Source organism: Acipenser ruthenus, chromosome 17 (assembly GCF_902713425.1).
Source record: "Acipenser ruthenus chromosome 17, fAciRut3.2 maternal haplotype, whole genome shotgun sequence".
NCBI classification, from domain to species: Eukaryota; Metazoa; Chordata; class Actinopteri; order Acipenseriformes; family Acipenseridae; genus Acipenser; species Acipenser ruthenus.
The window spans coordinates 15,903,976-15,919,270 of NC_081205.1; the positions used below are offsets into that span (position 1 = coordinate 15,903,976).

The window sequence follows — 15,295 nt, forward strand, 5'->3', positions numbered from 1 at the left end:
GCGACTCGGAATTTGGTATCTCGACTCCATTTCACTGCAAAATTCCCTGAAACCATCACCCTCGACAATGCTGATGGGTCTCATATCTCTGCAGATTAATTTTACAAGAGATTTCGTAATTGCTTCACTTCGTTGACCGGGTAACGCAGCAGCAGAAGTTTGTTGAAAAAACGCTGTCATTCGTGGCTGTTTAGAAGTTTGGTGCAACATTTAGTTTATAAATTCCAGAAATTTAATGAACTTTGCCATTATCGATGATCCAGTTTTACTATCGATGATCGTAATAAGGAGGAAAATCGATAAAAATATCGATTTTCGATTTTATCGTTGCAGCCCCAGTGCGTAGGTGTATGAAATGAGCGATCAGCTTAGCAGAGAAACATACAATATGTTGCTGACAGCAAGTAAACTACTAATAAAGTGTTAGAAAAGATATCCTTTTACTCCAGTTATTTTGTAAAAATAGTAGTGAACTACAGAAATAATGAAAAAAAGCAAAACTTGATAAGAGTATCAAATTGGCTACAGGAAGGATGCTTATCAGGGGTGATGTATAAAATACTGGCTTGCCTGTCCTTGTATGAAATATGGGAGGCATCAAGGACTAGGGTGCTTGGACACCTCCGTAGACAACAGCTTCATTCATGATTTTGGCAAGCGCATGTTGTCAGCACTTGGCTGTGATTGGTTAATCCACCGACGGTCGTTCTGTATTCGATTTGAGAGGTACCGCTCCGTGACACCGCGGGACGAGCGGTATCGTCCCACACTGATCTGTCCAACACCATATGAAAGCAATGGCAGCAATACAGGCAGCAAAATGCCTCACATGCCTGCCTGTCTATCCCGGGCATAAGATGGCAGATCTGAGTAGCCTAAACGTTCGACATATTACCAAAACAATAGCTTGTGAATTCAGCTACATTGAATTGTATTAATGGATTAGATTTACATTAGCTGCAACAACTGATTTGGTTTTAACATAAATCCATGATTATAATAGGGCTGCAACGATAAAATCGAAAATCGATATTTTTATCGATTTTCCTCCTTATTACGATCATCGATAGTAAAACTGGATCATCGATAATGGCAAAGTTTATTAAATTTCTGGAATTTATAAACTAAATGTTGCACCAAACTTCCTATATTGGCATTTAAATTACAGGACGCCACCAATATGTCTACTTGAAATACCGACACAAATACCCGGCACTAAGGTTCAAATGTATCTCCTCAAGTGCAGCGCGAAACTGATTAATTCTCTTCCGGTTCGTTTTCATAAATGAAAGATGTCTGACAAAAGTGATAACGGCGGGTAGAAGTGCTCCTGAGCGCACAATTGTTACACCACCCAGTACGAAAAGCAAATACTGGCGTCATTTCGGATTTTGGACGATTGGAGGACAGATTGAAAATAAAAAAAATGTTGTATGTAAATTATGCAAACGCGAACTCCCCTATAATTCAAATACAGCGAACATAAGACATTTGGAAAAACACCACCCACTTGAGTGCAGCGAAATACACGGTAAGGAGGAGGGATCAGAAACGGCTGGGCCTTCATGTCCTAAACAGCCACGAATGACAGCGTTTTTTCAACAAACTTCTGCTGCTGCGTTACCCGGTCAACGAAGTGAAGCAATTACGAAATCTCTTGTAAAATTCATCTGCAAAGATATGAGACCCATCAGCATTGTCGAGGGTGATGGTTTCAGGGAATTTTGCAGTGAAATGGAGTCGAGATACTAAATTCCGAGTCGCACAACAATTTCAAAGAACATAGTTAAACTGTATGATACCACTCGTGCAAATGTAAAACAAATACTGCATGATTGTAAGGACATTGCTTTAACTACAGATGGTTGGACCTCCTTAGCCACCGATGCTTATGTTACCGTAACAGCGCATTGCATTACTGATTCTTGGGAACTGCAAGATTTTGTTCTGCAAACCAAAGAGCTTTGAGGAAGTCACACAGCAGAAAATGTTGCAGAGTGTATTTCAGAAATTGTGGATGATTTTAATATACGCAAGTCAGTAATTGCTGTCACTACTGATAATGCACTGAACTACGTCAACGCAGTAGAAAGATATCTCAATTTGATCAACATCCCTTGTGTGGCTCACACAATTAACCTTGCTGTACGGAAGGGACTGAATACTGGACCAGTCGAAAGAACACTTACCCGACTTAAGTTCTGCTGCACATTTCAATAGGTCACCAACTGATAAATGTCTTCTGGAGGATAAGCAAAAGTTGCTTGGCTTAAAAAATGACAATATTAAACAATGACTGTGTTACACGCTGGAACAGCACCTACGGCATGATTTGCCGAGCATCAGAACAACAGGCTGCAGTGGCCGCTGTAATCTTTGAAAAAAAGCTCTCGCATCTGGAGTTAACAACTAACGAATGGATGGTTGTTGAAAATATCCGTGAAACTCTGAAACCATTCAAAACGGCAACCGCTGCATTATCAACAGACAAATACCCCACAGCTCCAGCTGTTTTACCTCTTCAGCACATCCTGATCAATCAAGTTAAAAACTTTGCAGCATCTGAAATTCCTGTAATAAAGGAGATGAAAAACAAAATCTACAGTGATCTGAGTTTGAGGTACGACAAAGAAGAACGACAATCAACATTCGTGCTTTTGAACAAAACGTCATTCTTTGACCCACGCTTTCACCGATTGATACATTTATCTGAACAAGAAAAGCGTCAGGTACAGGAAGAAATTCAAACAGAGTGATACAGCGTTTTGTAAATGAAACTGATTTGCTAAATGAACATGGCAGTTCTGAAAATAAAGAAGCTAGCAGAAAAACTGCGCTGTCTGCTATGGGTGACCTGTTTGGGGACACATACACCTGTGGGCAAGAAGAAACAAAGAATTGCGAAATACAACTGATGCAGGAGATGGCGTGCTATAGGAGACACCACTCTCAGCAGATAGCAATCCACTGGAATGGTGGAAAAAATCAGGCCTGAAATATCCACACCTTGCTCAACTGGCCAAAAAATACCTGTGTGTGCCAGGCACATCTGTGCGCTCTGAACGTGTCTTTGAAAGCAGGAAACGTTGTAAATAAAAAGCGAGCAGCCCTGGATCCAGAGCAAGTCGACAGGCTTGTGTTCCTTGCAAACAACATTTAAAATACACACGTTTGAATGGACAGATTGGATATACATAGTTTATGTTTCTTTTTGGACTGTTACAATTCTGTGACCTAGTTGGATATTTCTTAAGGACAACACACAGTAAGTAACTGACTGTACATTAACTTATATATTTTTTCATTTGAAAGTTTATATTTTGTGTACCTGGGTAATCATATATACATTTTTCTAAACACAGGGTTGCGAGATACTAAAACATTGTAAGAGTATAATATAGAGGTGTCTTATTTTGTATTGTAGGTAAAACAAAAATAACTCTAAATATCGATTTTTTTATCAATCGATTTGATATTGTGGGTTCAATTATCGATTTCAGTTTTCGGGTTAACCTGACACCCCTAGATTATATACATCTAACCAAAGCATCGGCATTTTTTAATCAACAAAATTTGTCTATAAACTAGCAAAGCAAAACTTTCGTGATAAATGAAGAGGCTTGCGAACACGAAACATTATTTTACAATGTATTGTTACCTGTTAAGACTACTATTGCCCACGTACCTTTGCTGAACAAAGATGTAATTGATGTAAAAGTGCGCTGTGTTTGCTTCCACTTTCCCACACGACACGAACCTTCTCTCCTGTGTATGTGGATGAGTGCGAGTGGGTTATGTGAGTAGTCAAGACCCAATGAGAAACTATCATCTATGGTTGCTAAGTCATAAAAAAACAATAAAAAAAACTAAATTAAACATCTGAATTTAATGTTGCTGGCGCTATATGAGGTACCCAAAATTTGCACCCCTAAGCGTTTTGAGGGCACATAACAAACACATTAAATCTCAGGGCAGTCCGGTTCAGCGCCGGGCCCCCTAAGGGTGGGGCCCTAGGTGGCCGCCTCGCTCGTCTTGCCTAAGTCTGGCCCTGGCTGTAGCTTCCTACTGCTTTGAAATAAAATGACGACCGGAGTTTGCATACATTTTAGGTTCTGTTGCAGTCTCAGCAAGTCAACAATGGTTTTGTTTCTATTTTCTTTGTTGATCTGCTTTTAATTATCATTATATTTTTATGTAACAATGTTTTAAAAAGCCTCAATGGCAGTATCAGATTCATTTAACCCTATTCACGAATGTTTTCTGCACAAACAACCACCCCTTGTCCAAGACATACACTATTGTAAACAAATCAAACTTTTATACATGTATAACAACTGAGTTTTAACCGTTAAACTAATCTGTATGTTTTTCTTGCCACTTTCTTTGCCCAGCTGAGGTCAACAACACATACATAAAAAAAATGTGCATGCAACTTTTCGCAAAATGTAAACAAACTAAACATTTCAGTAAAAAATTGGTATGTGAAAGTTATCTAACAGTTACTTTTTAATGAACTTCATTCCCAACTTGTCTGTACTAATATAATAGCCACACACACGCACACACATACATTGCTATTCCACTACCCTACAAAATCATGATAAAAAAGATCTGATTTAAGACTATTTTCAAGAACTGTTGCCCTGAATATCAAAGCTTTTCCGACCGTCAGGGAGGGCTTTTGTGGCAGGATTTTTACTTTCCGACTGTTTTTCTTGTTCCGAGCAAAAATCAACAACAGCCAAGAAGGATGAGAAAAGTCGCAAAACCCCAATTCCGACAGTATGAGGAATGTTATGTAAATGAAGTGGGTACCTAATTAACATGCAGAAATCAAGAGCTGATGTGGTCGGATGGAGTACTTTCTGTCTAAAGTGGTTCCGCCTGTTTCAAAAAGTCCTAATGGAGAAGGGAACCTATTTAAAACAGCCTCCGTCTAAAAAAGGCTCTGGTGTGAGTGCAGTGACTCTGACTACTGTGGCGATGGGGCACAATGTGCTGCTAGAGATTGCTGCGATTTTAGAGGATCAAAGGGATAATGTAGCTGCTATGCCAAAATGAAAAATAAATAAACAAATAAATAAATAAATAATATTTATTTATTTGTTTATTTATTTATTTCAACATTTATTTATTTATATATGTATTTATGCATTCATTAATTTATTTTTCATTTTGGCATGAAATATCCTCCATAACTGAAACTAATTTACATACAGTATAAGTTCTTACCCATTTATTGTACTTACTACTTGCTCTTAATGGAATTTACTCTTATAAGCAGACTTTTACTATAAGTTTATCTGCTGTTAGTCGAAATCGCTCTCAAACGTAATTATTTACTATATTTATTTTCTCTTACTTGATTTTGCTGACTTTATTCTATTTCATAACTGCTCATCTGTAATGTGATATTTTGTAATGTGATATTTTGCAACAACTGTAAGTCACCCTGGATAAAGGCGTCTGCTAAGAAATAAATAAGAATAATAAAACAATAGGCTACATTAAAATAGGAGCTCTCTAACTTTACTTTTTTTCTCTAATTTGTTTTGAGCAAATTATAGATCTTAATAATAGAATAATTCATACTGTGGTATATATTTTGCAACTTTAGGGTTCTTTTAACATTTTAAAATTCTGATTGTCTTTAAAAAATAAAAATAAAAAAATCATAAAATTGCTCTGCTTTTTTTCAGCTTTTTGGTGTAGTAAAATATGAAATGTGAAAGTTCAAATCATTGCGTGAAAGAAAGTGTTTGACAGCGCCGGCACTGGCACCGCATACACAATAATTACACCACAGAAGCACGTTGGCTCGGAGTGCAGTACTGGAGGTTTTTCTTTTTGTTTTTTTTTAATGTGGTGGTGTGAACACAAAGGGTCTTGTGCAGGGCTACTTATTTTAAAACATTTGATATTTTCTGTTAAGGTTTGTGTTAACTGCTCTTCATTTCTCGTTGCCTGCCATGGACATGTAATGTAGGCTAGACCAACCAAAGTGTATTTATATTAATAAGCCCTGGCACCACATAGTGCACAGCAGTGTACTGCTAGTAAAACTAAAGGAAACTTGCTCCAAAGTGACAGATCGTTAGACGGCACTAGTGCTTACTCCACCCTCGCCCCGCAGTGGTGGAATGACCTTCCTACAGATGTCAGGACTGCCCAGTCCCTGACCACCTTCCGGCACCTCCTCAAGACTCACCTCTTCAGACAGCACCTGTAGAACTCCTCTTTTCCCTCTGGACACTTTATCACTCCTTAATGCACTTTACTTGCTCTTATCTGCTCCCGATTTTACTGCATTTAAATCCTGTACTTTAGAGTACTGTAATCTGTCAAGTGTTATTTAATCTGTAGTATTTTGTATTTAATTGTATCCTGATGTAACTATCACTGTCACTGTTATCTGTTGTATTATTGAATTGTATTTTGTCATACTTGTACTTGCTAGAACCAAAGTCATTGTATTTATCTTGCTCTTAATTGTATTATTACTTGTACTGTGATTCTTGAAATGTATTTATTTACTGACTGTAAGTCGCCCCGGATAAGTGCGTCTGCTAAGAAATGAATAATAATAATAATAATAATAATAAAGACACTTTGATCTAGCCTATGCAGGCAACTAGAACTGCAGAGGCAGAGGCAGAGGCAGTCAAAAAAGGGAATAAGAAGCCCAGGACAAACACCCACAGCAGACATTTGAATAATTCATGTTGCTTTGCGGATTATGGTAATGTACAGAAGATAATGATTGACTCAAGGCCGCTTGGTTTAGGGTGCACCACCTGTCCTGTTGTACTATTGTACGAGGCAACAGACGCCACATAACAGACAGTACCAGCAGAGGGGTCAGTTACCACTCTTTATTCAGCTCTGATAGGCCAGAATTGGATAATGTAATGTGTGTAGGGGACAGTCCTTCCTCCCAAAACTTACTTTATAAACTTTATATATTGACTGATCTACTTTATTTTCATAGCACGTCAATACTGTACAGCAACTTACTGACATGTAAACCTTAGAATCGTATGCTTTTATTTCCCTGTGAAATTTAAGTTGGGTAGAATTTAATGGTACAACTTATACATGTGTGACTGATATGAAACGGAGTGTGATAACAGCTAAAGTGACTTTATTACCAGGAGCTTGTCTCCAGGACTCTCATTATACTCAGGACACTATTACCAGGAGCTTGTCTCCAGGACTCTCATTATACTCAGGACACTATTACCAGGAGGTTGTCTCCAGGACTCTCATTATACTCAGGACACCAGCAGTACCAGCAGCAGCTACTCTGGATGTAAAAGCAAAATACAAAACTCTAACCGTCAGACATCCTCTTACGGATATCACATTCAATTGAAATATGTCGATATATATTAGCATGCGCTAGTCGACAGTGTAATACATGGATATAGTATACAGTATTATGTCTAGGTTACTGTCACCAAACATTTTGTGTCATTCATTATACAACCATACCAGTCAATAAGTTATAGAAAAATACTGATAAATATATTCTCACTTATATGAAAAGCGGCAGTTATCTGTATATTGTGCCATTAATTGCACTGTAAACCCTTTACATGCTACAAATAAAGCAATATATTGTGATTTTTCCAGTATGATTATTGAAATCAGTGTATAGACACACATATATGTATAATTTGTATTTGTTAAATATTTTGATGAGAAAGAATATGGTAAACTTACTTTCTAATCACCTGTATATGAAATATACACAAAACTGATGAAAAGATAATTAATATGAAAGCGATATAGTTACAAAAAGAGGGTGAACACTGGAAGTGATCTCTAGTATGGTGGACTGCGAGAATGCATGTTCAAAAATTATTTTAAAGCATTTGACCACGTTACGATATATGTATAGCCTTACTGTAAATGTGCAACACTGACGGCATTTCACGAACAACAATTAGTACATGTGTTTACTGATTAAGAGCATGGAGCAGTTCAGCTAAAGAGACCCACCACATTGTTTTTGTTTATACGATAGCATGGCTATATCCGCATCTTCACTGGTTATACAGTTGGTATTTTCAATCATTTTGATTTTGCCTATTCTACAGAATGTTTTTTGTGAAACATACACATTTATTGTTTTACTTCTTGTAAACGCAATTATGAAAATGTTGTTATTTGTGCTTATCTTGCACAGGTTTACTGTGGTAAAGCACAATGAAATCAGAGTTACCGAGCGGATTTGCCAAGCGTGACTTCAGGGTTGGCACACATGTTGGTACATTTTGGCGACCAGTACCGTTCGGTGCTACCTGTCCCGCCCCAGGAACCCCCTGACCCGACCACACTGACCTGTTCCGGGCACGTCGGGTACCCATTTCAAGGGGCCGATCTGTCGCAGCTGGAAGGCGGTTCTGACCTCTTGACAGCTGGGGGATCCCAAACATAACTCCCCGGCAGACAGGAGCAGCAGTAATGGGACAACAAGGGGGGAAACGCGTGGGCACATTCCCTGGGACATTGCACCATCTCAATCCACAGTCAAAAATCCACTTGCGTCTTGATGGAGCGAAAGCAAATCCACTGTGCTATTTAAATGTATCCCCAAGGAAAAACAAAATAAAAAGTCAAGCACAAACTTTGTGTCACCCCAAGAAAAAGACAGACGTGACTCGATTATGAAAACTGTTTTCTATTCCTGTACGACGCCTCCAACATATTCTCACATCATCGACAGGTGAGAGTGCTGCCAGTGAAAATTGAGTGACTTTTCTCTATTTGAGCTGGCAAAAAAAATCAGGATAACCAACTCTTTCACAGTCCAGTTTCTTCTGCTCCGCGAAAGCTGCTCCTTCTCTCTCTCTCTCTCTCTCTCTCTCTCTCTCTCTCTCTCTCTCTCTCTCTCTCTCTCTCCTCAAAGAGTTTGAATATGAACAGCTGAGCTTATTGGCTTCCTCTATAATTAGTTTGACACTCGGGGACTCTTTTTTTTTAAAGCCACACTCACCAACTCCGACATCCAGCATACCGCTGCTACCTCCCTCCACCACGAAATAGAATATAAATAGTTACTGGGAGCAGCACAACGCAATTCGCCATGCGAATTGTCAACTCGCATTCACATAGCATACCGTACGTAAACAATGGTATTTTACTAAACCGTCTTTAAATTAAAACAGACTGTGATAAGGGTCGTAATTGATTCCCACTGGGAATTCAGCGTTTCATATTGTTACCTAGAGGGAATGAAATGCGTAATTTTAGAGAGTAGAAAACTGACAGAGATACTGATAGATAGACAGCTGGTACACAGTCAAATACGGACAGACAGACGGTCAAAGAAATACAAAGATACACATGAAGAGGTTAAACACAGTTTGTGATTGAACACATATCAGTGGCCGCCCCTAGTGGTCTTATTTATACTGCAGTCATTACACTATTCCCACCTTGCTCAGGCTTGCCCAGGGACCACGAGCGGTCAAATATCCATGTGTCCCTCTGCCACTAGGATTGAATTGCAAGCGAATTTAAACCATTTGTAAACCTTGTTCATACATCAATAAAAACAAAATCTTCTGGACTGCTATGAAATAAACCAACTTTAATCTGCAGCAGTTTTATGAATAATGATACCACTACGTTAGTTAAAGCTTTGTGAACAGGACTATTGTGAGAAGAGTTTTGCTTTTAATACTGAGGTAACATTTTTTTTTTCTAACAATAATCAAAAAGTGCTTAACTGCAACCTAATGTGGTTTGAACTGAAAAGAAGTGAAGCAGGAAGCAGTAATGTGACTAATACATTTGAGTGTGAAGAAGCCCAAAGAAATATGTTTTTATTGACGTCTCCCATTTCCATAGTATTGCAATGAAGCCAAATAAAGAAAACCCCTGTCGCAGGAGTCAGGAGTCTGTTTTGGTTTATAAGAAGGATTCTGATGCCAAAAGGTTCATTAGCAGTTCAAAGCTGCTATTTTGAAGATGCCATGGTCTTCACAAAATGTGGAATAGAGATGCCAAAGCGGAAGAACCACACATATTTGATGTCTAACCATGAAATGCATCACCAATGTCAAACCCACACACTCCTAAGCACACTCTATTGAGGTTTTCACTTGAGTTTGAGCATGCTGTGTCATTTTGGGCAGAGTACTCTAAAGTATGTCTGCTTCGAAGGAATAAATAATCTTTTATAGGCATAAAACTGTTCTAGACTTTGTTACATTTGAATTAAATAGTTTATGAAATAGTGGTATGGGTTCAAAATACCAACAGTTAATAATTAATATTAAAATATTTAACTAATTGAATAAATGAATAACAGATCATATGTTTGTAATAAATGATTGCGAAATCCCTTGGAAACACTGCCTCAAGCTGATGTAGGGGGCGTGCTCAGCAATAAGCAGCTAAAACTGCTACAAAATACCTGCATAGTTAGGCAACTCAGTGTCTTCATATTAGTGAACACCGGCACCATCTAGTGTTCAGCTGGGTTCTGCCAGCAATACAAAAGGAAACTTGATCCACAGTAGCTGTTCACCAGGCTGGCAGGGAACTATAACAGAAAAGTAGATCCTGAACTGTGGTGAAAGCACCTGAACACAGACATAATCAACTCGAACACCATGACGGGTCAGGGGTCGGGAAATAAAGAAGACAATAAAAACTGAAGCTCTTCCTCTTCAGCACCAGCTTGGTCTAGGTGCAGTTAATGACTGTAGAAATATGAGGTAGCTTTGCTGAAGAAAGAAGCAACAAGGAAGCTATGTCACCAAGACATAGCTTCACTATGCTGCACTGTGGTATAGTGTTAATATTCTTAAATAGGTTTAATGTACATCTTTCCAGTACAGTATGGTGTTTTAACACTGGGGTTTCCATGTTTCTATTTGCAGCTGTGTTATTAAGTTGCCTGTTAGTATATCTTCTGCTACTGTTGTCTCTTGTGAAAATATAATTTTCTAGGATCAAAAAAACGTTATTGCATCACTTACAAACTATGTGGATGCTGACATAATAGTTCTCAAGTACAAAGCATTTGGCAGATGCCACTGGTCCTATCTGTCAGTGCATTCTGGTCCTGGTCTATCTCTCAGTGCATTCTGGTCCTGGTCTATCTCTCAGTGCATTCTGGTCCTGGTCTATCTCTCAGTGCATTCTAGTCCTAGTCTGTCAGTACATTCTGAACCTGGTCTATCTCTAAGTACATTCTGTCCAGCTGCACACCCTTGTCTTTCCCCAGCAATGTCTACTCTACACAAACCCAGGCTGTGCCACCAGCAGCTGCTTCTGAGGATGGAGTAGTTACTGACTTAGAGTTTTAACACCTGATCAGCAGTGGGTGCTAGAAATCATGAATCACTCAGAAGTGCCCCTCATCTGAATCCTGTCTAATCATGAATCACTCAGAAGTGCCCCTCATCTGTCTAATCATGAATCACTCAGAAGTGCCCCTCATCTGAATCCATCTAATCATGAATCACTCAGAAGTGCCCTTCATCTGAATCCATCTAATCATGAATCACTCAGAAGTGCTCCTCATCTGAATCCATCTAATCATGAATCACCCAGAAGTGCTCCTCATCTGAATCCATCTAATCATTACTCACTCAGAAGTGCCCCTCATGTGAATCCATCTAATCATGAATCACTCAGAAGTGCTCCTCATCTGAATCCATCTAATCATGAATCACTCAGAAGTGCCCTTCATCTGAATCCATCTAATCATGAATCACTCAGAAGTGCTCCTCATCTGAATCCATCTAATCATGAATCACCCAGAAGTGCTCCTCATCTGAATCCATCTAATCATTAATCACTCAGAAGTGCCCCTCATGTGAATCCATCTAATCATGAATCACTCAGAAGTGCCCCTCATCTGAATCCATCTAATCATGAATCACTCAGAAGTGCCCCTCATCTGAATCCATCTAATCATGAATCACTCAGAAGTGCTCCTCATCTGAATCCATCTAATCATGAATCACTCAGAAGTGCCCCTCATCTGAATCCATCTAATCATGAATCACTCAGAAGTGCTCCTCATCTGAATCCATCTAATCATGAATCACTCAGAAGTGCTCCTCATCTGAATCCATCTAATCATGAATCACTCAGAAGTGCCCCTCATCTGAATCCATCTAATCATGAATCACTCAGAAGTGCCCCTCATCTGAATCCTGTCTAATCATGAATCACTCAGAAGTGCCCCTCATCTGAATCCATCTAATCATGAATCACTCAGAAGTGCCCCTCATCTGAATCCCTGTCTAATCATGAATCACTCAGAAGTGCCCCTCATCTGAATCCTGTCTAATCATGAATCACTCAGAAGTGCCCCTCATCTGAATCCTGTCTAATCATGAATCACTCAGAAGTGCCCTTCATCTGAATCCATCTAATCATTAATCACTCAGAAGTGCCCCTCATCTGAATCCTGTCTAATCATGAATCACTCAGAAGTGCCCCTCATCTGAATCCATCTAATCATGAATCACTCAGAAGTGCCCTTCATCTGAATCCATCTAATCATTAATCACTCAGAAGTGCCCTTCATCTGAATCCTGTCTAATCATGAATCACTCAGAAGTGCCCCTCATCTGAATCCATCTAATCATGAATCACTCAGAAGTGCCCTTCATCTGAATCCATCTAATCATTAATCACTCAGAAGTGCCCCTCATCTGAATCCATCTAATCATGAATCACTCAGAAGTACCCCTCATCTGAATCCTGTCTAATCATGAATCACTCAGAAGTGCCCACTCAGAAGACTAAAAAGAAAATAGTTCTGATTACTCATTTGTCCTACTAGATGAAATCCTTAATGCACAAACAGTGCCAAGGGACATGCTGTGTTTGACAATACTGATCGCAATGCATCAGACTAAGTTAACGGTCCATAATGTCTGGGGTGGAAATATGCAATCAGACAGTCTTAGCATAACCCCCCATGAAGAAAAAGTGAAAGTTTATACTCGCCACAACTGAGGCAGAATACAATTTGACAGGCATGACACCCTAATGCCTTCTGCCTAAGCAGCTCTCTAGATAAAAAAAACTCTAAAATGGAGCTCTAATCTCTATGTCGCCCCCTTGTGTGGGAATATTACACAACACCCAGTGCTTTCCAAGGGCTTTATTTGCCCACTTGCCCCCTATTCCCAAGGTAGCAGCCCAGCTGGCTGGGATTATCCTGTACAGTCCCCTAATGCAGCTGGCATAATGAGTAATTATGTATTAGTGTCAGGGGATACAGTGCCAGAAAGGACCCCTGTCCGCATTCCCTCAGCACTCACCACTCTGATTGTCTGAGTGTTACAGTGTCTGTGAAAATGATCACCGATATTGGCTGTATGGCTGGATTCAAATATTACACATACAACTCAATGCTATATAGATATTGTGCCCTGTGGAAATAAACCAGTTGAAGCACTGAACAAGTTGAAAACAAGCTCAAACAAGTCTAAAACGGAGTCCTTCCAGGAAGGCTGCATTGTGGATCAGCAGGAGACACCTTGGATCAACAGTAGATGTCTTGGATACAGAATCTTCTCTAAGGGGTTGACATCAGGAGCTCGGTTGGCAGATGCCTCTCTATGTGGGATGTTCTGAATAACAGACTTGGCTGCAGGTGGTCATTTACTCTATGGACAGGTGAATCAGCCCATGGTGGCTCTATATTCTATGCACAGTGCTATGGAAGGTGAAGCAGCCCATAGTGGCTCTATATTCTATGGACAGTGCTATGGAAGGTGAAGCAGCCCATGGTGGCTCTATAGTCTATGGACAGTGCTATGGAAGGTGAAGCAGCCCATAGTGGCTCTATATTCTATGTACAGTGCTATGGAAGGTGAAGCAGCCCATGGTGGCTCTATATTCTATGGACAGTGCTATGGAAGGTGAAGCAGCCCATGGTGGCTCTATATTCTATGGACAGTGCTATGGAAGGTGAAGCAGCCCATGGTGGCTCTATATTCTATGGACAGTGCTATGGAAGGTGAAGCAGCCCATGGTGGCTCTATATTCTATGGACAGTGCTATGGAAGGTGAAGCAGCCCATGGTGGCTCTATATTCTATGGACAGTGCTATGGAAGGTGAAGCAGCCCATGGTGGCTCTATAGTCTATGGACAGTGCTATGGAAGGTGAAGCAGCCCATAGTGGCTCTATATTCTATGGACAGTGCTATGGAAGGTGAAGCAGCCCATGGTGGCTCTATATTCTATGGACAGTGCTATGGAAGGTGAAGCAGCCCATGGTGGCTCTATATTCTATGGACAGTGCTATGGAAGGTGAAGCAGCCCATGGTGGCTCTATATTCTATGCACAGTGTTATGGAAGATGAAGCAGCCCATGGTGGCTCTATATTCTATGGACAGTGCTATGGAAGGTGAAGCAGCCCATGGTGGCTCTATATTCTATGCACAGTGTTATGGAAGATGAAGCAGCCCATGGTGGCTCTATATTCTATGGACAGTGCTATGGAAGGTGAAGCAGCCCATGGTGGCTCTATATTCTATGCACAGTGTTATGGAAGATGAAGCAGCCCATGGTGGCTCTATATTCTATGGACAGTGCTATGGAAGGTGAATCCGCCCATGGTGGCTCTATATTCTATGAACAGTGTTTTGGCAGCTGTTTTAAAGGCATTGGTCAGGCTAGCTGACAGACAGCAGTTTGCTGCTCCAGCACTCATACAGGCAGGATAGTATCTGAGGTTTACTGCAGGGTGAAAAATCAATGAAGCTTGCTTCAGATTACATTATTACCAAATTGTTCCCCAACTGGCTTTCATAAGAGCCCTCCATGAAGACCGTCAGCGCCAACTGCAAAAATGAAAGGTCAGCCCAAGCAAGGGTCTGTAGTAAATTGTTTTACTTATTTTACTTAGCAGCATCTCTTTTATTGTAATCATATTTGGGCCATGTTAAGTTTCTGGCGCCACCAGCTGGTACAAAAAAGTGTGTACCTTGTAAATCAATCTGAGAAAGAGATTTTGAACACATTTTAGCATTTGTAAGTTATACATGTTTGTTTATTTGGTAACACTTCTGCTTGTGTGTCTAAAGTATATTGCTGGATAAACACTAACACTAATGTGTTTAAAATCCAGAAAGGTGTATGTGTAATTGTTTATTGTCATTTGGTTTTACAGTGTAATGCATATTTCAGGCTTATATATTTCAGTCATTCACCACGACTTTGTATGTGACGTTGGCGCTGAAAAAATGTAAATAAAAATAGACACCATGTTGAATATTATCCCGTTTGTATTTGGCAGTTTCATGATAATCTGA

General features: G+C 39.8%; 1 protein-coding gene across 2 annotated transcripts in view; it reads right to left on the reverse strand.

Moving 5' to 3' along the window:
* The window catches only part of gpc5b (glypican 5b), a 395,161-nt gene extending 386,131 nt beyond the window's left edge, over positions 1 to 9,030 (reverse strand). Inside the window, exon 1 of one of the 2 annotated variants that reach the window (XM_058990024.1) lies at positions 8,344 to 9,030. In XM_058990024.1, the coding sequence (XP_058846007.1) occupies positions 8,344 to 8,512 (169 nt within the window). In that variant the 5' untranslated portion in view covers positions 8,513 to 9,030. The remainder of the gene's footprint in view (positions 1 to 8,343) is intronic. The other variant, XM_034039535.3, reaches the window with a different exon arrangement.
* Between the last annotated feature and the right edge of the window lie 6,265 nt (positions 9,031 to 15,295).